General features: G+C 37.9%; 1 protein-coding gene across 2 annotated transcripts in view; it reads left to right on the forward strand.

Moving 5' to 3' along the window:
- Window positions 1-19,137: 19,137 nt before the first annotated feature.
- Window positions 19,138-26,940, forward strand: part of ODAD2 (outer dynein arm docking complex subunit 2) — a 49,762-nt gene continuing 41,959 nt past the window's right edge. The window contains exons 1-7 of one of the 2 annotated variants that reach the window (XM_053467442.1): window positions 19,138-19,180; window positions 20,861-21,146; window positions 22,667-22,824; window positions 23,549-23,747; window positions 25,357-25,463; window positions 26,223-26,359; window positions 26,449-26,565. In XM_053467442.1, coding sequence (XP_053323417.1) covers window positions 20,923-21,146; window positions 22,667-22,824; window positions 23,549-23,747; window positions 25,357-25,463; window positions 26,223-26,359; window positions 26,449-26,565 — 942 coding nt within the window. In that variant the 5' untranslated portion in view covers window positions 19,138-19,180; window positions 20,861-20,922. Of the gene's footprint in view, window positions 19,284-20,860; window positions 21,147-22,666; window positions 22,825-23,548; window positions 23,748-25,356; window positions 25,464-26,222; window positions 26,360-26,448; window positions 26,566-26,940 lie in introns of both variants that reach the window. The other variant, XM_053467441.1, reaches the window with a different exon arrangement.

The raw sequence follows: 26,940 nt of genomic DNA on the forward strand, positions 1-26,940 counted from the left end.
ATGGAGGGTTCTGATCTCCAGGAGGCTTCCAGGTTGTGAGGAGTGCCAGAGGATCATGGGTAGGTGAGCACTACCATGAAACAGTAAAGTAAGAAAAATCAGTTATGGGGGTTTAAAATTAGGCATGTTTTGCTTATATAATGCTTTTTAAAGCATATTTGGCCTTTAAACATTAACAGGTTCTTATACCATAAAAGGATTTCGACCTCCCCAGGCTAGAGTCGGAGAAGGAGTTTTTAGACAGGGTAGATCGGGGGTCCCGCGTGCTTACCCATCTTTATCCAAAGATTAATTGTTACTGGGTTATAATTACCCCTTTCATAATGTTTCATAATGTTTCTTTTCCTCAATGCCAACTCTAGAGATGATGTTAAATCTCTATGTATAATCCTCCCCTAATTATCAATACTATGGCTGTTAACTTTGTAATATCCTCATAATTATGTGAAATGTGCACCTTGCATGGTATTTTTACATATTTTTTTTTGTTTTGCCTATACTATGGTCATTACATATACCATATCCTCTTCCAATAAAAAATGCATTTAAAAAACACCCACATATTTTGAAAGGTGGCGAGTATATCCTTCAGATGTAAATGTAAAAAAAGCTTATATGTAAAAGTCCAAATGCAAATGCTATTTTTTAACCCCTTAAGGACAATGGGCGTTCCCTAAACCCATTGAAAACAATGCACTTTGAGCCCGTACATGTACGGGCTTTGTCATTAAGGGGTTAATATATTTTTTTGACACGCAGGTACACAATGCAATTAATTGATTTTTTTTTTGTTTCTATTCCAAGTTAAATATTTTGCGTTTAAGTACCAGATCATTAATACTAAAGAAGATAATTTGACCTAATAGTCACTCAGAAACACAGCATTGAAATTCAGCAAGGAACTTGCTCTGCTATAAATTAGCGTAGACTAACAGAGTATTTGCAAGTCAAGTATCGTGTGTTTGGTACAACATGATCTCAACAGATCTGCTTCTTTCCTGCAAGGAATGTTCATGCATTTCTCAAAATGATAATGACTGCAGCGTAACAGCATCTCAGAAGCATTGCTTATTCAACTGGCTTTCAAAGTTTAAATTCTCCAATTAATTGTATTACAATATTTAGTTCCCGAAAAGCCTTTCTAAATTGAATATGTTAGACACGTCTTGTTGTTAAGGGCTAGACGTTTCTGAGACGGGACGGAAATCAGGATTATTCTTCCAGCCATGTATATGCAATGTTAATTTCACAAATCAGATGTTTCCACTAAAGTGATGAAGTGAGTTTTAATATAAAGAAAATTGATCTGGACATAAAATGTATAGTTTTAAATGCTTTTAGATTTATTTTTTGTATCCATTGACTATTTAACTTCCTGAATCATAAAGTGGTTTGCGGCAAATCCATTGAAATTATGACATATTTGGAAAAAATAATCTAGGGCAAAAAACAAATGAACTGTGCTTTAGATAAAGAAATATTGCAAATATTGACCCTTCACAATAAACAGTGAAGAGTTAAAAACACAACTCTCCTTTAAATCCTCTCATCAACTCTCCCTTTACAGAATAAACCCCAAAGTCTAAGGCAGTGTCACAGTTATTGTGGTAGATTAAAAATTATCAGTATTAGAGCCTTTACTGGGGAGATGATGCCAAAATATTGGAATGGATTTACATTTTAAAATAAGTAATTTTTTTGGCTCAACACATTTACTTCCCTGCCCTTTCAAGTTGATGAAATTTGGAAGTTTTTCACCTCAAAACAAGCCTCTCTCTCTCTGTGCCCCCTGGCCTCTCCCCAGTCCGGTCTGTGGCCTTTGCTCTCTCCTGCCCCCTGCCGTTATCCCCCAATCCTCTCTGTACCCATTCCCCACAGCCTTCTCTGTCTGTTCTGCTCACTCCTCCAGCCCTACATCTTCTGTCTAGTCTCCTCTGATCTCTCTGTGACGCTGCAGAGAACACACTGGCAGAAGGTCAAGGGGAGAGAGATTCCCCAAAAATAACAAACAGTGGCTTAAGTAGAATGTTAGCGTTGCCTCACTCAGCTTAAACAATTAACAGGGATCCCAAGCATAATGTGCATAAACCATTAAACCCATAATGCATCATCACAGCCTGGTCCCTCTCTTTAACCTCTGCCATCTATGTCATCGCAATGGTTAACAGAAGCCTTAGGCTGCCAACCTGTAAGATTGTTTTGAGTCATAAAAGCTTAAAAGGCAGAACCGCTTGAAACCTTGCCCAGATTTTATGGGAACTTTGCCAAAAGTTGAATTACATCCTGTTAAGCTTTGAAATATAACAGCTGCTAATAAGGAGCTGGCAATGCTCCCAGAAAATATATAGGAAGGAGTACTTAGCTGCAATTGTCAAAGAAACTGAACGAAATAAAACAAATATTTTGGGCGCTTTTTGATTTATTTTCGTTTGTTTCGTTGGGGGTCCCTCCTCGTTCTCTGAGATTTGTACAAATATACAAATTAGGAAAGATTTGTTAAAATTAAAGTTTGTGCAGATCCGAATGCATATAAATCACAATGGTCACAATCAAAGAGTGTAATAGAAATACAAATTGAAAGGTTGAATAAAAAATACTAGAAGCAAGTCGGATAAAGCAACTATGAAATATCAATTCAAATTATAATGTAGGCAATTCTGCAAGCTAGCGGGAAGGGCACGTATGATAGTTTGTTGGAAATCACATCAGCCAGAAGCCATATTTCTAGTAGAACACACAAATCTGGTACATGATCTAAATAAAATACATCAGAAATACCCATATACTAGTACTATACTAATGTATTATCAGATGCAATGTTGACACATTACACAAAATATAAAATAATGCTTCGAACAGGTTAAATAAATCAACTTTAAAGTGACTTTAAACATAAAACTACATGGCATCGCTGAAAGTTATTGATAAACACTAATCAATAGTGTGATCCTTGCCAATTTTTTGTCCTAATTCTGACCTCCGACCTCTGCAAGTTATATTATATTATAAACTATGTTTTGATATAAAAAAGAATTGTTAATTTGTTTTTCACCACGTATCTCTAAGTGTCAAGTAACTGGTGCAGTGGAATATGTTATGTCTGCTTGGTGAGGTGGCTTTACGTCTGGAACAAGCTATGAATGGCCAAAGGAAAATGTATTAGGCACAATGTTGGAAATACCTGTGAAATGCCAACACGTAATAATTAAAACTATTAAGAGTATCGCTTTTCTATGGGAGGAACCTTTAATCCCATTTTCCAGAAAACATTACGCTGCGCATTATTAAATTCAAAATTAGCACATATTTATAGCTTCATGAGATCCGTATTAGAAAGAGCCAACAAATACCGAAGAATTCAGTGAGGCTTAGAATTCCGGAGCTTCCGCGGCGCAGAACAATTTATTAATGCCATGAATTTTTGTTATTTAGATTGGCCTATCCAGGCTGACAGGGCCTGTAGGAAAAGATCCATGGGTAGGGAGTTCTTGGGATGGTTTACTAAGGGCCTGCCTAGTGGCAGCTCCCAAAGTGCTAGTTGGGGAGATGAAAGATCTTCTTTGAAACCAGGTAGGGACATGGTGGTCTATTTATACAGCGTAGTGTCTTTTCCTCTGTGTAGAACCTTCTCAAGAAGGTAGTTCAGGGGGGCCGCTGGGACAATACCCTGCATATGGAAGTGATTCTCATAAATGCAGCACTTTGTTCAGGAAAGACCTCCCGCCAATATTGTTAAGGAGCCGGATGTGGAGACTGTCCAGTTACTGTCATATTAATGTTTTTGATTTGATTAGAAATTACCCGTACAGTCAGGTGCTAAATTGATCTTCAACTACTTTTTGCGACGCTCTTTGGAACTCTGCTTGTATCATGATAAAAGATGTCAGTTTTTTTTTTTTTTTAATTGTCTGCTTTTCTATGTTGTTAAATAGTGCCGCCACAGGTACAGAGGATGGCTGATCCTCCATCTTTTTGGTACATTTCAACCACTCTTGCTCCCAAGGGACTGAAAAAACTAGTGTGAATATGTCACTTGGCATTCACAGTACAGCATGCCAATAAATGGATTTAAAAACCTTTTAGTACAGACGTGCGATCATGAAATAAAACACACGTCACAAACCACAGAAAACGATATAAAAACATAATAAATCAGCACTATTAAAAATCGATTTCAAGAGAAACATAGTCAATTAATCTAACCCTAATCTGACAACCTCACGTAGCACATGGCTCCATGGTTCTGTGTGCATACTATATGGGATTAAAACATGGCTGGACTGGGTCCAAAATAACCCTCTTTGTTGAAAGCACAGCACCATACAAACTGAATGATTGCATGCTCTATGCAACTGAAAAAAAATAGGCTCAGTGGCCCACCATACATGTTCCCCATATGGCCTATGGTCAGTCCAAGCCTGGATTAAAATATCAATCTGGCGGAATTCTTGCATAATTAAAATGAATAACATAACCTGGAAATCTGGGTATGCCTTACTTTCCTTATCTGGCATAGTCATCTAAGGTAATTAATTATGTATCAATTGTCAAGTATTTTTCTTTTAAATAAAGAAAAAAGAAATTCATGTCAATATCATGTCAATATCTTTCTTTATTTATTATTTTTTTTAAAGTCCATCCTGTTAGTGTTTGCAGCTGTACCTAGAAGATAAGTGTTTTCTCTGTTGTTGTTTTTTTTTTATATAACTGGATGTTTTTTGGAGGTCTTGCTCCATAAAAATAATATTATGCAACTCTGCTCCGATCTTTCCTGACAAGAATTAACTCATCTTACCATATAACTAGGTGAACTGTTGTGGGTTTCAGTCAAGTTTGTCATTAGGATAAGTATGAGTTGTGGTCAATTAAAATGCTGCATCCCCTTCAGTTTTTTGCTCCTCACAGACCTTTGCAGAAGACTTTGGCCATGTCTGGCAGGCATATCTGGGAACTTTCTGGGTTTCTCCTCGAGTCTCCGGGTAAACTTATGCTTCTCCGGGTCACTACACAGAAACTCATTCGCTCCATTCCCCGTCCACTTTCCCTCCAAGAATAGCATGTGTCCAGGGGCATCAGCAAGGGGGAGCTCTGGGTAGCGGGAGCCAAGCAGTTCCCAGGTACTTAGGTAAGTAAGTCTGTTTTAGTTTGTGCACTGATGTAAAAATCAAGGTCAGGGCTACCTTGCCCATTAAGCTCAGGCTCATGGCTGGGAAACTCTAAAGGTTTGACCCATGAGTCTCAGGGTTTTTGCCCCAATCTCAAAGTAAAGGGGCAGATTCTTAGAGTCACGCAGTCTGGAGTTGACGCCTTAATTATTCTACACTCCTGTGACCATATATGAGTGGTGCTGTTGCTGCCAATAGTTTATGGTTGATATTCCTTCTTGAATTCAGGTGACTCAATTAAGTGGATCTTTAAATAAAAGTCAAGGTTTCCATCAGGACAACTTTTAGAGCCAATTGGTTAACACATCTGGTTAGTCATTATATAGACCTTCACAATGGACTGTCAGAGGGTAAATACTTGAAGACCAAATATAAATACGTATATGAGAATGAAAAAATAATTATGCTAAAATAATTGAGTGCTTTAAAATACACCAGAAAAACCCACGTGATAAATCAAAGTGAATGTGCAAATCAATATAAATAAATAAATACAAATAAAGAAAGACATTTTTTATCTTTTTTTGGATTGATTTTATTATGTAGCAACTTTGGGTTAAATTAAAAAATAATAAAATGATTATAAGCTGCAAACACCTTGGCTACATTTCACTTGAGTCAAATCCTATCTGGCAAAAATAGGGTTAAAGCCCAATTAAATATTTGACTATAAATGGATATGATTGTGGTAAAATATATTAAAACCACAATTTCATTGCAAATAGTTAACCAAAGGATGACATAACATTTCAGTAATGTCCAAAGTTAATGAATTAAAATCAAGGGAAAAATAAAACAAAAAATGTCATCTCAGGAAACCTGTTAGGCATAGCTTACTGGAAATAAATCAGGATATAATTAACAGAATTAACATAAAACGAAAGGCCTGCTATTCAAACTCCCAGATATTGTCCAGGTCGTATGTCTGCTTTGTTAGCAATTCTTAAACAAGTCTGACATGTCCAAAACACAATCAGGATTAATTTTCATGGGTGTGTGTTTTCTTGATTTCTTTTTTCTTTCTCCCCCTCCTCTCGCTCTCTCTTTAATTATTTATATTCTTTATAATTATTTCATATATTTCATATATTTACAGTTAGTCCTATTTAGACATATTTTCTGTGTGTCATTTTACCACTTACGGTATATTGAATTCTGGATTAATATTATAGGACAGGTTTAGCATCAATCTTAATAGGTGGTAAATTACCCCTGATAAGTCTACAGCTAGCGCAGTAGAATTCTATCTGACTTGTGAGGCAAATGGCAAGTGATGTCATTGTGTGAGGTCATTTATAGAGAAAAAAAATGGATGAAGGCATCTGTGTCACTATAAGCAGCGAATCCTTGGCATAATTCACGGATGAACTACAAATATCCCATATTATTCCATGGAGTGTCCCTTTTAAAGAATACATTTGGTAATTTGGGCAGCTATGCATTATCAATGAATCCTTCTAAATGAACATTTCCCCATTGTGCTTGTCAATTATTGTAACATATTCTGTGCCCCTATGTGTTACAAAGTGTAAAGTTGTAGGGTGAGAAGTTACAGTCAGATTAATTGATTTTAATAGTTGTGTATCCATCTCCTTTATCGTTTTCATTTCCCCGCTATCTTGCCCGTAGAAGGAAGAATTTAGCCCGAAGGCCTGGAGAATCGAGGCTCCCCCAGGTCAGACTCAAGAGAGTTCCCAGGTCTGCACATCTTTATCAGTTTGCAGTTCACTCATGGGATTGTGATAGAATTGTTAGCACTTTTAAAAATAAATTTACAGGTAAAAATGCATACCTAGATACCTGGTTAAAACACAGTTGTGTGAATTCTATCTTTGTTGTGGAATCTGAATTCATTATCATTCAGTAGAAAGACATACTAGGAAATCATTAACGCTAATAAAACCAAATTCAGGATTATAAATAGCATTCCTAGTGCTGTTGAAAGCCCATGTCCCTCCCAGAAATAGTTCTGCAATTATGCAAAGTTTTTGCTAATTCAGTTTATTTGCTGGGAACAAAAACAGATACTGATAGAAACTGAAGAAAATCTTCTTAAAAGTGTTTGTGTTGCTTTTATGTGATTAAACCTCACAAGAAAGAATAAGATGAGTGGTCTGCTAAGGTATATATGCATGACATGCATTCAATGAATGTTTCTCTAAGTGGAACAGCACCCTTAACATCCAGCGTAATACAGTTTAACACAGACTGCACTATAAACTTGATATCAGACACCCCATTTTTTGCATGGGCTCTTGTCCAGAATAAAACATTTTGGCAAAAAACTAAACAAGTTAAACAACACTGATTATAACCGCAAGAAACCCATAGGTTTGATCTCATGGCCATTTAACTGTTTGCTCCCTGGCGAACCGGTTATTATAAAACCAGAAATATATCTGTATTTTCTTTAATGGGTTAAATAACTGACACTGATAATTGTGGTATTAACATGTCACATAAACTACAATATTTAATATTCTTATTTTACACCGGTTATTAAAATAGTTTATCCTTCGGGGGAAGAATAGAAAATGAATGCTTTCTTTCATGTAGCATTTTGCAATATGTTTATATAAGGTGACATTTTAGTTCTCGTATTTATTTCAATGCAGTAATTGCTGAAAATAAGCGGTTGTACATACGCCAGGTACATTAGAAATCATTTATAATAATCTTACACTGTGTTCCAAATCAGATGAAATGGTTTTTAGGATATCCAGAGTGTTAAAACCACTCTACATGTAAATAACCTTTTCCAGGAAACTGCAAATACATGATAAGCTACTTAAGCATTATTCATATATATAGTATATACCGTATATATATATATATATATATATATATATATATATATATATATACATATATATATACATATATATATATACACATAGGCAACCACATGGCATTTATTTAAAAAGATTACGTTTCAGAATGCTTCTCTAGATAAAAGCTTTCATTTTTAAGATGTAGAGAAAGCAGCCTGTAACATTAAAAGTACAAGCTGCTTTGTCAACATTCTAAGTACATGTAACTGATTGTTTCATTAAAACGTTAAGTTGTGTAGTCAAAAATGTATTTTTGTTTTGTTTCTACTTCTGATTTCATTATTACACTTTAGAGTACTTGTTAACTGATCATGTGACCTACATATTAAATTCCCTATACAGTTTTATGGCTCTGCATCTTGAGATATTTTAGAAAGAGTTCAATAAGTCAGCTGGGGGATCACAACGTATCGCTACAGACGAACTCTTGATTAAATAGTGAATATAGTAGTGAACTATAATTCACATGGTCTGTATTAGCCGAATTAAAGATATTTAATCACCAGCTATTTGTAAAGCTATAAGCAAATGGTTTCACTTGACACCATCTATCATGCAGTCGGTGATAATGGCCTACGATCTTCTCATGGTAATAAACTGTTATCATTTGGAAGAAATGGTCTAGCCGGAGCCATCATCCAAAGAGAATTTAAAACAAATGTTCTTAGATAAAAATTATCTTATCTTCATGTGTTACATTAACGGGGAAGTCATTCCTATTTAACTCTTGCATCATTATAAATAAAGTCAATATTTCCACTATTGTCTTTCCAAAGGATTTTAGTCACTTGTTGCCAAATGTTCCCACATATTTAATTACATCTTCTATAATATTTTCCACCTTACGTTTGCTCTGTTTTGTCTAGTTTGAGTTATAACCAGAAGGTTATAAAGCCAGGGAAGGCTCTGGATTGAATGTGTTGCCCACGCTTTATTGTGAATGCTGTATCTTGGGGAGACATATCAGCGCACATAAAGTGTATGCTTGGCTCACGTAATCCATATTTTATTTTCTGTTGAAAGACATTTGCTTGTGAAGATTTTTTTTATATCTGGAGCGAGTATTAAGCATAGATGTTTATGCTACCTAAGAACAAATTAAAAGGTTGTTAAAATATTGGAAGAAGACATGAAGGATTTATCAGTCTTTGGAGCAAATCAAAAGAACATTTTTATAGAAGAATATATAAACAGAAAGTCATTTTTATAAAATAACACCTCCTTCCTCAGGGATTACTTGAATCATGACTTTTCTGGTCTCACCTGATGTTTTCTAGGAAACCATGAGTCTCTGGGACTGCTTTATGTTTTCTGTCTGGCATAGTGTCCCTACCCCGGTGTATTATAATAAGAAAAACTATCTACTCAAAAGCTCCACTAAATTAAGAAAAAGCAGTATGTTCCTTTTTAAGGAGCAGACCCGCAAGGTAGAGAAATTAAAGTTTAACTGAACAACACAGGATCATGGCTTCCACGCTGTGCAGTAGACGGATCATTAGGCAATAATTAATAACTCTTTCTTAATGATGAGGTTACTCGCCACTTTTCATTCACAAGTCAAGGCTGTAAGCCGTCAGCCAGAGATTAGCAGGTCAATTAAGATGCTCATCGGAGACTGGGAGATTGATGATGATGGCAAGCAGATCAGTTACAGAGGTTTTGGTAGAGAATCAGGGTCAGTAGTCAAAAGTTGTGACTTGATTTCTGGCTCAGAGAAGCCATGGCTACAAATAGAGGCTAAGAAACTGCAGGGAAGAAGAGTGACACCTGGCCACGCCCACTCCCCATTCATTCTCCTCCTTCTATAGATAGGCTATATGAGGCTAGCCCCACCCATATGTGCGATTGGCTCCAATAAAAGGAGCATAGAAAGGATCATAAATTCTTGATATGCTAGGTACCCCAGTGGACAGATCTGGAATTGCAAATAGAACAGAAAAAAAGCCCACATGCACAATAATTATACTGCTAATGTGGATCATGAAAATTGTCTATACGTAAGTGCAGTTAATATATAGATGAGGGAAATTCTGCAAAATTTGAGCATTTTCTCAAATATTTTAAGCCTTTTTAATCTGATCTATGTATTTTGTAACCAATTTGCTTATAATCTGGCTACAACAGCGTGTACTGTACATTTTATACTCCGTTCAGGTGACAGAATCTTTTTAAGTTGATTTTTAACATACGTTTCCAAAGAACATAACTAAACTAGTGTGTGACCCCACAGCAGAATTTATGGAGAAAAACGTAAAACATGTTTTGCTTACATAACAAAATACCCTTCTCAAGTACTAACTGTTTATAATTATAGTTTAATACATCATTTAGTCTGGTTACTGTATCCTACCCCTATATCTCAGTGCGAGCTTTGTACCACTTAATATGTTGGGTGGCATCCCGTTGAAACACGGTAAATGTAAATTACTTTAGTAATCACCACTTCTCTCTATAAAACACACAATCCAGTGTATAATGCAAATAAAACGCTAACAGGTTAACAGAAAATTATATACAAGTCTAGGAAAAACTCACATGGAAGAGTGATTTCAGGAGATTTCCATTTCCAAAAGATTAGAGGTGAAATAAACCTCCTTGAAATCTTTCCACTCCAGATCAAGCTCCCACAACCTCAAATATGTTTAATAAGTACCCTGCAAAGTAAAGTGACACCGCATCAGTTTTATGTTGACATGAAAAGTCCTGGCATTTAAACCTGTTTAAAAACACAGTGTAGTAAAGGGGCTGTTACTATGATGTACCACAGCTAAGCTATCATCAGAACTATTCAGGGAAGAACGGCAAGGATCGTGACATAGTCCAGAAAGCTTAATGTTTGGAAAACAGAGGAGGCATAATGTGACTACTATGTAATAATAATAAAAAATCACTGCATGGTATGTGTTGAATTTCCCTATGTTGACACGCTACTAGTGCTGGATCTTGGTGGAAAGTTTGCCATGTAGAGGAAAGGATTTGTTGGTCACCAGAAGTTGCTTGAGACAGGTTCTATGTGCAGTCATAATAGGGGCGAGACGTAAAAAGGGCCAAGATAATTGGAAAAGGTTGATCGGAAGTTGCCATCTTTGAAATTCTATTGAGGTGCCACACAGGTTTCTACGTTGGAAATAGGTGGTCTCACCCGGATGTGAAGGTAGAATATAGGGCTACTAAGATGTACAGCTGGATTTAGTTTCCTGCAGGCTGGTAGTAGGGTACCTTATACCCTTACAATTCATTTACATTGTGGAAAACAAAAGTGAGTAAACACAGTCGTGTAATACCTGCAGTAGGCCATGAGACTAGCTGTTTGGTGTCTTTTTGATATTTGCTTCATGACTGGTGGACCAGATCAAGAAGACAGAATAAAAGAGAATACAGTAAGTAAAAGTCCTGGAACCAGAAAAGTCTGACACTATAACAGGGATTAGGGGTACAGAGGTTTAGTTAGAGTAATTCTGTATATCGGTAAACAGATGAACTCAACATGGTGAGCATGAATTCAATTGCTGAAAAACAATACCGGTATAGCAAAAAAGGAAATTCAGCAAATTCTAGAACTGAATACATTACAGGATAAGGTTAAGTGGTTAGACACAAGTCTGAATGCCTTATAACCTTCAGACACGGTGTTCACCCAACATATCCCACAGCACAACCCATAGATGCAGATGCAGTGTGGTTAAGGGGTAAGCGTCTGTGTTACGCTGTAAAATTATTTACTATATCAAGGCCACTCACCATGGCTTGCACAAGTAAGGAGCCAATGCTGCTTTCCTGACACATATAACACTGATTCATATGTTTTAAAATCAATATAATCTACAACCAGTTCACATCATGACAGGCCCAGTGCCATATGTATGAGCCAGCTGTATACGATTCACTCCCTACTGGTGTACAGTTTGGACTGAGCCTTTACACATAACGGTTACACTATTTATTGTTGGGCAAGCCAATGTTGTCACTGGCTCTTGAAAAGAGGAGCAACATCTCCTCTCATTAGGATGTAGGTCCTCTAAAGCATCCATAGGATGTCCTTCACTCAGCCACATTCTTCTTATTCAATTCACATCCTCATATATGATATGTATTAAAATGATCATGGTTTCCAGAAATTAATAACATGTGTTTATCACCCCCCCCCACAAAACCTTTAATATCCAAGTTTTGTGTATTTAATATACAATACTCCTATGGGCAAAACTTAAAGTAAATTAATTAATGTACAGCCAGTCAACTCGTAGACTAGTCAAAACATTGCTTGTCTGACTGTAAATTCTGTTTAATATGTCTATACATTTTATTGTGTTTGGAAGGAAATATTTGGTACATGAGACTGTGGACTGGATGCGTCAGTCATTTTCAAATTAAGTCATTTCTTTTTTTTAAAGAAAACATGTTAGACTTTCTCTTTATGTCTTTGAATATCTTAGTTGCAGTTCCCACTACTTAACCAACATCTGGTTAATTGTGTATGGTAGCGCTGCATAACATCAGCGTTTTGACTTCATTATACTAAGGTTATGGTTGGCTTGCGGAGAAAACAAAGTAACTAATTAAGAAAGTAAAAGGGGAGTAAAGATTATTGAATATAGGGCCATTAGTCTCAACACACTGAGTGAAGTACAATCTAGTTACAAATAGTAATAAAGAGTTTCTCCATCCCATCCCCAGAAGGAAAGAGCCATACAAACTGTATATAAAGTGCTTCTCTCCCACTTATATGTGTGCATACTGGCACTTTATTGAACATCAAAACACTTTATATTTATTCTTGGAGTGGAAAGAAAAAATGAAAGAAAGAAAAGAGGGAAGAAAGAAAGAAAAAAGAAGACCACATCCCATGTGCTCCACATCCCAGAGGTTGTTTATGTTGGGTGAGCAACCAACCGCCCGGTCAGTCCTGCACCGGCCATGTATATCTGCTTGCTTCCAGTTGAGGAGAGGTAAATGAGCCACTATGTTTCTATTTAGTAATATATTTTTTATTTTCATTGTAAATAAAGATTTTTTTGGCCAATTCTAGAGCCATGAGATGTCAGTTAAAAACGTTGTCTCTAATTCCTAAAACTTGGAGCGCTAGAGGTCTTGATTCTCTTCTCTTGCAGAGACTATAACTTGCCCACTTTAATCAAGAACTACATCTCGCTTTGATACTTTCTTCTCACAAATTGAGTTCCCCCTAATAGATACCAATCCACCCAAACCCAGCTTTCCATGATGCAGGAAGTAGAGGCATAAAGCAGAAATTAGCCTTTAGATATTAATTTCTTCAACTGCCCTCTCCATGGCTGCGATCCTCATGTCTTATCCTGGCGCCCCCGTATTTTAAAGGAGCAGAGCGCCTTGTAATGCATCCCTAGTGTAAATGGCCATGCTGGGGAGATCAGAGATCTCCGTTGTAACTGGTCCACTATGCAGCAGTACAGCGGAGGGGCAAATAACCAAAGAAGATGATCTGCCCCTCAGTTTTGCAGCAGGAGGACTGCCACTTGGACCTGCTTCCCTAAGCCTTGTTGGCCAATGCCAGAATACATATGGGCAATGGCAAACTCTATTCTTAAGATGCCTTTTGCCTTTTAATTAAACAATATCCAGTGGGACAAAACTGATCATTTCTATGAAATACATAGCTTGTGAAAGTAGCATGAAATTTGTTAACACTAAAGGTCCCCAAAGATCTCTTAATCCAATATCTTGAAATACATAGGTTTCAAAACCTTTAAAGAACTGCTTTGTTTCACATAAAACAGCCAAGTAGGATTTTTCTTTAAACTCAATTAAGGAAGACATCTACTATAAATTACAGAAATATAATGTATTTCACAGCCGCTGTATGTAAAAATAAAACAGACAGGCCAGATGCAGTCAAAAAAAAAAGTCCTTACACAAAAGATTTACACAGCATCTAACTACACAAGTATCTGTATCAATAATTATTCAGAAAAGCAGCCTGCTTCTTGTAAAATGTCTGGCTAGCTTCCAAGCGCACTAGCTTACTGAACGTGTGGCGAGCTTCTGAAAATGTGCAGGGCAGACAAACATAACACTTCAATGATGTCCATGAATCAAGTAGCAAAGAAAAAAATAGCAGCTTCTTTGGAATAACATTCTTTAGGTAAACTACTTTGGGTAAAAATGTTCGTATTCCATGTATATGGCAGAGTGAAGTTTAAGAATGTCTTAGTGCCGGTATTGGTTTAAAGAGTGCCTGCTCTTACTACTAGAAGTTATTTCGGCATTTCTTTTCCCTGTAGCCTTTGTTGGATCCAAAGTCCTAGGATCCACAATGGATGTGATTGGCTGCTCACAACTGACCTGAAGAACCTAAAGCCTTAGATCCACCTACAGCTCATGTTCCTGAAAGAATAAGCATGGTAGGTGTGAGTAGACTTCTTAGGTTTTCATGGCCTTACTTTTATTTTGTTATTATTTAACACTTTTATTTCACATTCATCTGAAACCCTAGTTTTTTTTGTTAAAAAGTGATTGGATTCCAGTACATGTACACACAGAAGACCTGTCATGATAATGTATGATGTTCTTACCTGATTTCTAAGATACCAATTTTGTTACAGTTACACGGTATCCCATATGAATGGCGAAGGTCCATATGGATACTGTCCATGGTAGAACGTTTTTGTTCAATTTAAGGCTTTACTGCATATAATTAGTAGTCACAGAAGCTTGGAAGAACAAACCTCTGCGGCCCAAGCTAAAACTACATCTTTTTCTGTGTTGGCTCAATAGAAGCTACCAGCTTTTGCTTGGGACCCATATTGTGTGACAGAATATAGGGGATCCAGGTGGGTTCTGGGGCCATTAAGCTAGTAGGGGGGATTGGCACCTGGTTTTCTGCTCTGTTAACAAGTAAGTGCATCCAAGAAACATAGTTTGCCTAAAAACCCTTAAAAGGGCACTTAAAACACTAGGACTTGCCCTGGTTACTTTGTTGCCTTTATACCTACATGTTGTTTTTATTATATCAAGAAACAATAGTTGTAATTGTTGAAAATGCAGAGAATGAGCAGAGACAGAGGTAGTGGCTTATTTCCAAATGAAAAATATACATTATATCTAGACATATAGTTCAAAATGAGTAGTGCTAGGCAGGCACGGGAGTATGTTTATATGCAAGTAAAACATGAAAGCAAATGAAAAACTAATTTAAAAAGTCTAACTTTGCCAATATAAATATTTTCTTACAAGTACAAACAAAAGTCAAAAGGTTTTTCATTATTATGCAGGCGTAATGAAGGAGGAAATGGTTCAAAGGCTTATTGAAATAACACAAGTAATATTATAATTATACATTCCAAACATGGAGTGCTGCGTATTTTGTGGGAAATGTCCAAATCACGCAATTAAACAAAAACAAAAAAAGTTGAAAGACGAAAGTGAGACGAAGGTCATTGTTTTACATCTTCTGCCTTTTGATGGTTCTTCCTGATTGGTCAGCATGCCCTATGGTCCTATTATGTATAAGGACACATAAGGAAGTTAGCTCTACATTATACGGGGCGAGCCATGCTCTTCTTGCAGCAGAATTCACTGTGGTTGACCTTTCATAATGTTTTAGTTACGGGAGGGAGTTAAAACCACAGCTCTCCTAGTAAATAAACCCCAAAGTGTGCTGAGGTAGTACTAGAAGGTTGATGTTCTCACACTCATTGAACAAGAACGGCATTTTTAAAGGCTGATCACAACTCTTCTATAAATTCTAAATACAACAATCAAGTGTGGTGCTAATATTAACAATAAAATAAATACTAAAATGAAGCGAAATATAAAAAAGTTGTCATAGCAACCAATAGAAAGGTCCAGCCAGAAGGAACATTTTTATTGTTTACCTCTGGTGGCTACTTTGCACCAGAACCAGTTTTTTTTATATACAATCCCAAATAATGTAGATATTGGGTAGGTCATTTGTATCTCTACTCACAAGAGTATCAGAGATGATTATGAGTAAGTAGAAGACCTTTAGCTAACGCTGTTATTTCTTATTGGATATTGTAGCCCCGAAGGCTAGACAGTTTGTTTTGATCACCAGCTCCTGATTACAAGTCAGAAACTTAATAAAAGCAGCACCAAATATATTTTGCAAACCACAGATGTAAGTTTTTCTCTGTTTCTATCACACTCTTTGCTTTTTTTTTTAGGTTAGCATGATAGCAGTCATTAAAATTCTGCAACTGATGAAACTTTGGCGTCCGAACAGACAAGGGTGACGTGTAACGCGAAACATGAAAGGAGACCATAATGAAATTACGGACGGATTTAAAATAAAACCAGCAGTGGGATATTTAAAACAACAGATATTGTAGAATAGAAAAATACATTGTTGGAATTAAAATATATTGCGGGAAATGGAATAAATGGTATTAAATGCTAGCGGCAAGTAATAATAGTTTATGGAAAAATGATATGTGGGATATAAGAGTGTAACATCCAACATTTAAGTCAAGTGAAAATGTTTTTTTCTTTCCTTGTGGTCCCATAGCATTTTCCAGATGTGGCACAATACACACCAGGCTGCCTGCTACATGTTGGAGGTCAAGTTTGTAGAATCCGGCTGATGTTTAGACCTGGGAACTTTCTGGATCTGGCTACCCAGAGCCCCCTTTGCGGGATGTGAGTTAGGAGGTCCCGCTGGCGTCAGTGGTGGTCCCCACTGGCCTCTGCATTGCCGCTCATCTGGAGTCTCTGGGAAAAACTCGCAGAGTTCCCAGGTATGCTGATGTTGTATGGGTCCTACTTGGAATTTTCCCCTGCTGTGGTATTTGATTAGGCGACCAGTTCAGAGCTTAGGGTAGAAGGGTCAGATTCATACCAGGGAACTTTCCAGGGTAGGCTACACAAAGCTCTACCACTTCTTGGGTAGTGACTTTGAAAGGGGGAAGTCTAGCCTAGTTGGCTGTATAGGTATGTCTAGCCATGCATGGTACAGGGCTGGGCATGTGTTCATAATTACCCAACATGGGGTAAATCAAGGAACGTATAAGGGTAGGGAACTTTCCTAATTCTTCAGGTAGGGGAGTGGATATGGCTAGACACCACTCCCCTACCTGGAGATGGAGGAACGTGACCCAAAGACCCTGGGAAGCAGTGTTTCACACGGAGACTCCGGTATGGTCAGAAACAGCAGGGGTTGACAGCAAACAAGTATTTTCTCCTTCTTTTCTTCTAGTGCCACGTTGATCAGACAGTCCCAGAGTATGTATGGGTAAATAATTATTTTGTGTTTCCATTACTAAAGCAGACTTGGTCTGACCTATCAGCACCACTTTATAAGACGTATGATGTACAATAGGATATCAATAAGAGATATAACTTATGGTTATAGGCAGACAAAGCCCTCGATCTAGAGTTTGCTAGATTATTGTATTGAAATAAGGAAAACAAAAATACTTGTGTGAATCTTATGCACCATGGTGCATAAAATATCACATTATTGGTTTGGTTAATAGATAAAAAGGGGGGATTGTTTAAGAATCTTGTAGGATGTAATGGGGGTGTCACTAAAAATCTCATCTCATGTGCTCCAATTGATTAGCGGATAAACAAAGACATAGCCTTAAAGAGTTAATAAAACATAAACTGAATAATGCAATTAGAAAACTATTGAAATAATATTTAATGTATTATTATTATTATTTATTGATTCATATAGATGTGTAGGTGTTTGTGTGTGAGAAAGGATGTGTAAGTGGGGTGAGATGGAGTGTGTGTTAGAATGAATGTGTTTGTAATTTGTGTAAGTGTGTTTAGATATGTGTGCCAGAGTGTATGGTGGAAGGGGGCAAAGAAGGCACAGACACGTTGTTTGGGGGCAATGATGGCACAGATGGTTGAAGTTAAGGGTGCCATTTTTGCACCTGGGCCCTATGGTTTCTCGTTACGCCCCTCATAACAATTTGGATGTATAGAAACAAAAGGTAAGGATGGCTCTGATCAAAAGATCTTACAATCTAGAAGATTATAAATATTCTTCTGGTAATGAGGGGTAATTCCCATGAACATGACCCTGAGACTTTATAAAAACAAAATGGATGGCCAAGCATTACCCGAAGACACTATATCTTTGACGTAAGTCTAAAAGTTGTTGTTTTTTAAGTTTTTAAGGAAAATAGTCTACAGCGGACAGAGCTCCAAACCAGCAGGCCGCTACGTGGAATCTGTAGAGAAACTCATTCACTGGAGAAGATCAGGGTTTACTTACAAAGCAGCGAAAGGTTCTCAAAGTAAACCCCGTCTAACTTTCCACCTGCTTTCACTACTCTACGGAAATCTTTCAACATTCTTTAATTTCATTAATATTGACTTAAAGAAAAAGTTCATGTTTAAGAGGGAAAAATATCCTCAGTCCCATAGGAAAATAAATACGTTGAATTTCACTATTATGCTCTAACTTTAAATAACCCGAGTTCAACATTTCTGTCAAACGTTAAGATATTCGTACTCAGCAGTTGACGCGGCCGATGCAGTCATAACCCAGCGGCGTATAATCCCAACGGGCCGCGAAATAGCAGCATTCCTGCTGAATACCAGAATGTCTGTTGGGGAACCATTGGCTGGTCTGGTCCTTCTTATAGCCGGACTCCCCCGATACACCCCTATCCTGTTTATTGACATATTTTCTAAGGAATATTTATGAAATACTTGAAGCAGCCAAGTGGCTGACATTGAAACCAAATGGAGCGCTTTCTACGCATGCCCACGGGTTCTGAATCACCTCCATACATTCGCGAAAATGTAAAGGGACCAATCAGCTATTACATGCATTACAATTATGTCCCTGAATCAGCTCCCTATATTTCAGCCCAGAAATCAATGTATCCTATTGTAGCCTCCCTCAGGACAGGCATCCCCCGACACCCCGGTGAAACCGGCGCCAAATACTGCAAGGCCGGCAGTCTGGGTCACTTTGAAATAAATGTAATATGACTGGGCCCATCTAACGGACCTATGACACAGCAGCTTCATCGGAGTACGAATCACATCAGGCAAAGTCAGCCACCGCGATATTCGGAGATGCGGGTTGAGAGCGGAGAACGCCCCGCCCCATTGGTTACTAATGTTACTCGGCAACCGTGTGGAACATAGCGCGCATGCGCGATTTCGTCTCCATAGGAACCACTAACAAGCAGCTACTGCAGGTATATTGGGCGCCCGGTGGGTCAGGTAAGTGCCCAGTGTGTGGAAATTACCGGGTGTCTACCAACGCTTCGTCCTCTGGTATCTCCGTGAATGTTATTTAACCCCATCGGCTCCTCGATATAGACAGGTAACAAAAGTCATATTTATTGCATTTGCAGTAAAATGTGCACGCGTGTAACCCTTTACGTGCTAGAGGGGCATGCAATGCGTTGTACACATCCCCCCTGGCCCCGTAAGAGTTAATATTGTATGTTTTTGCAAAGCACATAATACAGGGATGTTCCTGTGTTGGCTAAATGTGTCTCTTTTCCATGTAGATCCATTGGGCTGTTCCACTTTTAGAACAAAATGCAACTTTAGAAAAGTAATTCCTGGCACAGGTGAATACTTCAATACATAATAGAGCATTGCACAAAAGCAGGCTCTGATAGGCTGTTGCCATATGAACTGAAGAAGCTTCTTATACGTTTGTGTGTGGTTTTGATGCGATTAAACCTGAAGAGGAAAGAATGCCAGGACAGATCTAGTAAAGTTAGGTTGCGTAGCGTGCTACAGAACTCGATGAACGGTTTGTCGAATCCAGAGGACCTTTAAATAGCGACAGTGATTAAAATCGTATCCAGAAGGATGAGATACTTTGTTGTGGGATCTCATCATTCTTCTGGTTCCGGATACTATTGGGATCTCTTCATTAAGGGCCACAGCGGCTTTAGGGTGCATCTTGGTGATTTAGAGTCTCCTTAAACAGCTCCCATGGTAATAAAAGAAATATCCTCCTGGCCAATGACTAGTTTTAACTTACATGTAATTTGGCTTAGATTGGTAAATGAATGGGGTATTGGATGGCAAATCTTATCTGGGATGCTTATAGAAACTATATCAGAGGGCTGTGTTCAGTGCTGCCCTGTTTGGTGCATATTTATTATATGTGCCTTCTGTTAAAGGGACGTTTGAATGGATATGATGAGTGTTGAGTGAGAGCACAGAAAGCGCTCCCATAAGTCAGTGGAATCCTTTCATTTAGTGGTTAGTTGGCCGAAGAATAACGCATCACCAGGTATATACTGTGGAATTTAAATGGCCGACTTGGCCCTGTTTCCTATAGTATTCAGCTACCTTAAAAGCCAGCACTTTTCCCGGAAATCTATTCTCAAAATAAACATTCGCAAAATATTTACCTGCCACGTGGCTATATTTGGTATAAAGAAATCCCGAAATATTTATATATATTTTCCTCCAGAAATGTCTGGATTCCAGAGAATACCATAATACCTTTATATTATTAATTTAATTCAGAATGCACCCTCTAAGGTGATATCTCATGTGTAATATTTATGGGGGGGGGGATAATTGGCATGGCTACAAAATAAATAAAACGGGGGCTCATAATATAGACTAGACTGGCTAATATTACAGGGCAAGATATCCAGGTGGTCCAATGTATATGCATTGGGCAGCCAGAACTGACATGAATCACAGAGGGTAAAACATGTATATTGAGGCATATTTACTAATTATTTTATGGGTTCCCAGAAAACAGCTCAGAAAACAAAATTTGTAAAAAACAACAAAAAACATGTCTATAATTTTTAGATATTTAAGTCAAAATCCACCATGCGCGGCAATAATTTTAGTGTCACTTTCCAGCGGTTAAAAAATATTATGGGCAATTACATTTGTTTATCTTTTTATATGTCTTGGCAGATCAATTTACGGTGTCTTTACACATATTTTAAAAGTTGACATCCTCGGAAAAAGCTGTCACAATGGGAGTGGCCCTAACAAGAGCGGCTCAGTGGACAAGTGCCGGTTCTGGAGCCGGTAAGCTAGAAATCACACCTCTGAATGAATCTCTCCTCAACGACATCATAAAGTATGTGGGAGCTTTCAGCTCCAGGCATCCAGAAGAGGCAGAATTTGTCTTCGCAGAACCTCTGGAATGGAAAACCAATTTGGATCACTCGGCTTTTGAATCTGGTTATGATATTAGGTGAGGATATACAAAAAGATGGAGCAATGCGTAAAGTGTACTGTAATAAGCACAAATGATTGGATTTTTTTTTATTTATGAACCGAAAGGGCTCTGGTATTTTCTTCCAACTTCATATTTCGTATTTGGGTTGCAATCAAAGTAGAAATACACCGCTCATTTTATTGCCTTACATCATACATTATCACCAAAAGGGTTTATTCACTAAACCACAGGATTGGAGGTGAAACATACCAACTAATTACAGTCAATACACACTAATCATTTAGTACAGGTTCTTTTAAACTAGTCTCAGTGAGTTTGCAGGGAAGCTGTGGAAAGATGGAGGGTTTTAACTCCTTGCCTTTGCTATGAATTATAGCTTTCTCCTACTAGAAGGGCTGATCTGACCAGACTGAATTATGCATTATTCAGGGCCAGCTACACCCTTCTTGCTTGAGAAACCTTTCAGGGCTGGTCTTTTATGGTGCTTTGAAACCCCTACATACCTGGAAATGTTCTTCAATAAACCCAAAGTGGGCTTTTCCTTATTTCTGATTTCACACTCATTTAAGTTTAAGGCCACCTGGTACTTATATATAAATTAGATATTTTAGCACCAAATACCACCGGAGACAGATCGTCTTGCGTGTGGCTACATGAGCAGAGCCTTAGGTCACCCTTTGATGTAGCAAACCACTAACTGCATGGCCCGATGCCTTGGGGTCATCCTTGACTCAAACCTCTCCTTCATCCCTCACATTCAGTCCCTCGCCAGATCCTGCCGCTTGCACCTAAAAAAACATCTCTCGCATCCGCCCATTCCTTACCCAATAATCCACAAAAACTCTGGTTCATTCACTTCCTGTCTTGACTACTGCAACATTCTTCTGGTTGGCACTCCACCGTCTCGACTCCGTCCTCTACAGTCTATCCTAAATGCTGCTGCTAGGCTTATCTTCTTTGCAGGCCGCTCCTCTTCTACTTCCCCACTCTGTGAAATCCTCAACTGGCTCCCAATTACCTTTAGGATTAAATTAAAAATCCTGGTACTGACATATAACACTGCTCCTCCATACATTTCTGCCCTCATAAACAAATACTCTCCTACTCGATCCTTACGTTCTTCCCATGGTCTAAGGCTCTCCTCACTTATCACCTCTTCCTTTTCCCATCTACAAGATTTCACTCGAGCTGCCCCATATCTGTGGAATCCACTCCCAAGAAACCTTCAGCTTTCACCCCCCCCAACATTCAAGAAACAACTCAAAACTCACTTTTTCAGAGAAGCCGCACCATAACCTCCCTGCCACTGATACAACCACCACACTACCTCTCACCCTTTCTCTGTGCCTTATGTTTGTCACCCCATTCCCTCAAGATTGTAAGCTTGCGAGCCGAGCGTCTCAACCTTATGTATCGGTTTGTCTTCATCTGTCAATACCCCTTGAATATATGTATTCAGCGCTGCGTAAATTGTTGGCACTATATAAATAAAATATGATAATAATAATAACTTGACATCTGCTCAATTATTTCAGTGGCACAATTGTGAAGTCTGATGATACTGACAAAAACGGCAATCCGCTGCTCCTACTCTCCTCATCTACAGTGAAAATATCTAGCTTTAAACAGCTGTCCAATTTCCTGCAGCTCGCAAAGGACAAAAAATTAAAAGAAACACAGGCTTGCTTAGAAGGTCAGTTGTTTGACACTTTCTCATTTCAGATATACTCTGAATATCCTGTTTCGGTATTTGTGTCCCATCTGCAGCTCCACTGGCGCCCACTTGGGGTTTTATAGAATGCCGTCAGGGATGTTCCCTTTGTGTATTCTTGGCATTCCATGCCTACTGTTTTTAAGAGCAATTAATCACTGGGAAATGACCTCATAATGCCACAACATGTCTCCTGACATTTCAAACTTTGGCTTTAGGGGTTATTATTAAAATTATTTTTTTTATAGTTAAAGAAGTGGCTAAGGCTTTGCAAAATATCAAAGTTGGCTGCTAATTGGGATGCACTAATGGGAGACACCCTAAAACAGGAGTAATTCTGAAATTCATAAACCAAAGACTTGAAATCCTTAAATAAGTCATTTTAATAAACCAGCCCTTCAAACCCTGCCTGGAAAACTGGAATGTAAATGTTTGGGTAAATCTCTGCTTCCTCGTGTCTCTTGGGCACTTGTCTCTTTCTTTTTGCTTTGTGGTGGCCATGCCCACTCTCTACCCACTCCTCTTCCTACGCCCTGCCCACTTAAGACTGTCTTGTCCCACTGATTCACAGGTAGCACAGGTGGGGAGCACTGGGTAGCTTAAAATATTGCTAAAAAATAAAAATAAATAAATAAATACAAATAATAATCATAATTATATATATATATATATATATATATATATTGCGAATTATCTGTTGTTTTAGCTAACAGAGATCCTATAGCACGTATTCTCGGACCCGGCTTTGCTACTATTGAAGGAGAAGATATGACTATGCTACGGCTGTTGGATAAAATGCGCCAAAATGATGATGATGGCAATACCGAAATTAAAATGAAAATATTTCTCCTGCTTCAGCAATTCGATATGCAGCTGCTTAACAGCTCTTTAAAACACATTTCACAGTAAGTACATTAACAAAACAGCATTTTTTTTTCCAGTCTATCATTTCAAACTGTTTCTTTTTAATGACCAACAACATCTGCTTTTTATGTTCTAGGAAAAAATAATGAAGGGAAGGTGAAAGATATGAAAATCATTATATTTATTGATTGAAACATAGAGGACCGGGGGAACCTAATTGAAGTGGAAAAAAAAAAAGTTTGTTTTCCAACTCTTGGTTGGGATACAAACTACGTACATATGTTTTATATTTCTGGTTATGATTTTAAAATATTTTAGTTGACATACAATCAATTGCCAGTTGCTAAAAAAAGAATATATTTCCAGTTGTTAAATCAACACTACCAACTGCATTTACTAAGTGTGTGCCACACATACCGTAGAGAAGCAATTTCATTTACTGGGACGTATTGAGGTTAGTGGCTAAGTAATATTACATGTGAACATCTCTGATGTAGCCGTGTGAGACACAGCAGTTATCAGTGTATGCGAAGCAGAAGTTATGTACCAGTCCCACATTGGTTTGGCACGATCGGCAAGCAAAAGCACTTTTCTAACACTCGAGCCAGCAAAAGGAATACAGTTTCCTGCTGCCAATCCAGACCTCCTGACTAAAGCATTTCAGGCTTAACCCCACTTAATGGGGTAATAATATCTGCATATTTATGGTTTCATGCAACAGTATATCGAAAACCAGCCTCGTGTTGGCATTTTAAAGTAACGCTAAATATGCAGACTCACCAAAACAAATCATAAGTGTTGAAAATGTTTATTAAAAAATGATATTATTTGCCTACACTGATTCCCATTTTACATCTTTCCATTTCTTCTTCTTTCTTTTTTAAGCTTTAGTAATGTTTTGTGTTCATAATAGAATTGAGAGGGCTTCTCTAGCGCTGTATTAGGAATGGTGTTATGGTAAAGAATAGTTTGATGTGTAGCCGTCCTAAAATACATCAATTACTGTATTATGTCGATCGGTCCTGGACTGGCATGGAAGTATCGGCACTTTAAGGCGAATGGCTGATATATCAGAGCCATGCAGTAAATATAAGGCACCGGCCCACCAGGTATCTGCACAGTGTGCCCATCGGACAGTCTGAGCCTATTATTGCTAATGGACAGTAAAAAAAAAAGGCTATTTATAAATGAGTTTTGCCTGTAAATGTTAGGCAATACAAAATTGGCTTCATATGACTAAAGAATACTGCACATTTTTAGAATGCACACTTTTCGGGACGATGTGCTGTAGATCTAGAAGTCTAGCGTGTGTTTTTAAAGGCCAGGTAATGGCCACTGTTGAGTTAGTCGCTCACTAGATGCTGATCTGAATCATTGGATTCCCATCAGCTCGGTTTTTCGCATCAGCTTTTAACACACTTGCCATTGAACTTGGCAGGATCACCGCGTCTCTGTGAAATCAAACTCATTCCTTTCTGGTCCTGCTCATGTTGATACCTTTTGTGTGCTGCTTTTGGTAAGGAATTGCAATGGCCGCCCTCCTTTGCCAGCACAAAGAGCTAAATGATTACTCAGAAGTGCCGGCGGTAGCATAACCATGACAGATGTTTTGAGGTTAAAGTAACAATGCCTTTCTGTTTCTAATTTCAGAGAAGTGCGCGTAACGCCTACTGCAGTTAAAAACGAAGTTGATCTGATAAGACGTTTTTGCAACAATAAAGAAAAATCAGTGCTGAAATCAATCGAATACGCAACAGGTTCTTATTTTTGAATTATGTTTAATGCGTTAAACAGTGTGGTTTCGAATCGGAACGCACCCAATAAGACATTGTTTTAAATATGTAAATAGTGCAATCGTGGAGTAAGTTGGTAAACGTAACATTGACCGCTCTGATCATGCTTCTACCACTTTGCTCTAGAATATTTATTTTTTACTGCTTAACCATTTATAGGGCAGCTAAGCATTATGTCAGCTGTTTCATGACAAGTGGAGGGGTACGTCTGGAATCCCCATAACCAGTTGAAAAGTTTAGAATGATTGAATAGATTGAAATAGACCATAATTTTAAGCAAAGGAAGAAGCGTTATTTCTGTCCCTGTCCCTCTGAGAGCAATAAGGTTTTAAATGTTAAAAGGCACCAGGTTTGACAGCTCCAATCAGTAATGTTAAGGGTGTTGGGAGAAAGCAGGCAACTGGCCGCTATACTTCAACGAAGCAGTCATTATCTGTTCTTTCAAACTTTTCAAAAGTTTTCTTTTTTATTTAAAAGAATCAAAATAAAATGTTTCTTGTTACATTATTTTACATAAGTATGATAAGTCATCTGTGATGCGTGAGAGGCACAGCTCCCATGATTACGCTTCTCCCCTTTTGAACTAAATCCTTGCTCACTAGCAAAGTAAACTAGCTGATCCATTTTACCCATTTATCTGTGATCTTGCCTTCTGTTACAATTATTGTTTCTATTAACTGTTTTTTAAACAACTTCACTATTGATTTCTTACCTTCACGGCAGATTACGAGTTCACAAATGGCTGCAGCGCTCCTCCTTGGAGACAAGTTCATGGTGAGATTTGCTACTTGATGGTTACCCCTCATGACACAGATCCCTTCTGCGTCACATGCAGCACGGCAGGTGCCTTTTTAAACGGGGTAAGTGATTTAACTGGTCGGCGATCATATTGTCAATAAACAGAAAGATTTGAGGAATTTCAGTTATGTACACACATAATTTTTTTTAGGGTAAAATGAAGGATAAAGATGAAATTGACTATGACAGAAAAAGTGTAATATATAAAGATCTCATAACGCTTTTGAAGGAGAAGTCTCGGCAATTTGCAGAAAACATTGGTCAACAGGTATGATTCTGGAAGACATTTTTTTTTGCCTCTACAAATTGTGTTATAAACTGATAAATGCTTGGCATCTCCTTCCTGCTGTGTATGGTAGGGGTAGGCAGTATGCAGAATTAGGGTTGAGATACAGGATAATGGAAGTTTTAGTTCATCAGCTACTGGGTGATGACCAGGGAACACTGTTTACGAACAGAATACTAAGAACATAGAATTCAATGGTCCATCTAGTCTGCTGTAAAGACTGAGACCTTAATCAGTCATTAGTCTTGTCTTAGATTCAGGATATCCATATGCCAGGGACATCCAAGGTTTTTTCTGCGGTGGGACATTTCATCTAAAATGTATATGTGACGTGGACCGCATTAATTTTGTCATTGA

This window comes from Spea bombifrons, chromosome 5 (genome assembly GCF_027358695.1).
Source record: "Spea bombifrons isolate aSpeBom1 chromosome 5, aSpeBom1.2.pri, whole genome shotgun sequence".
Taxonomy (NCBI): Eukaryota; Metazoa; Chordata; class Amphibia; order Anura; family Pelobatidae; genus Spea; species Spea bombifrons.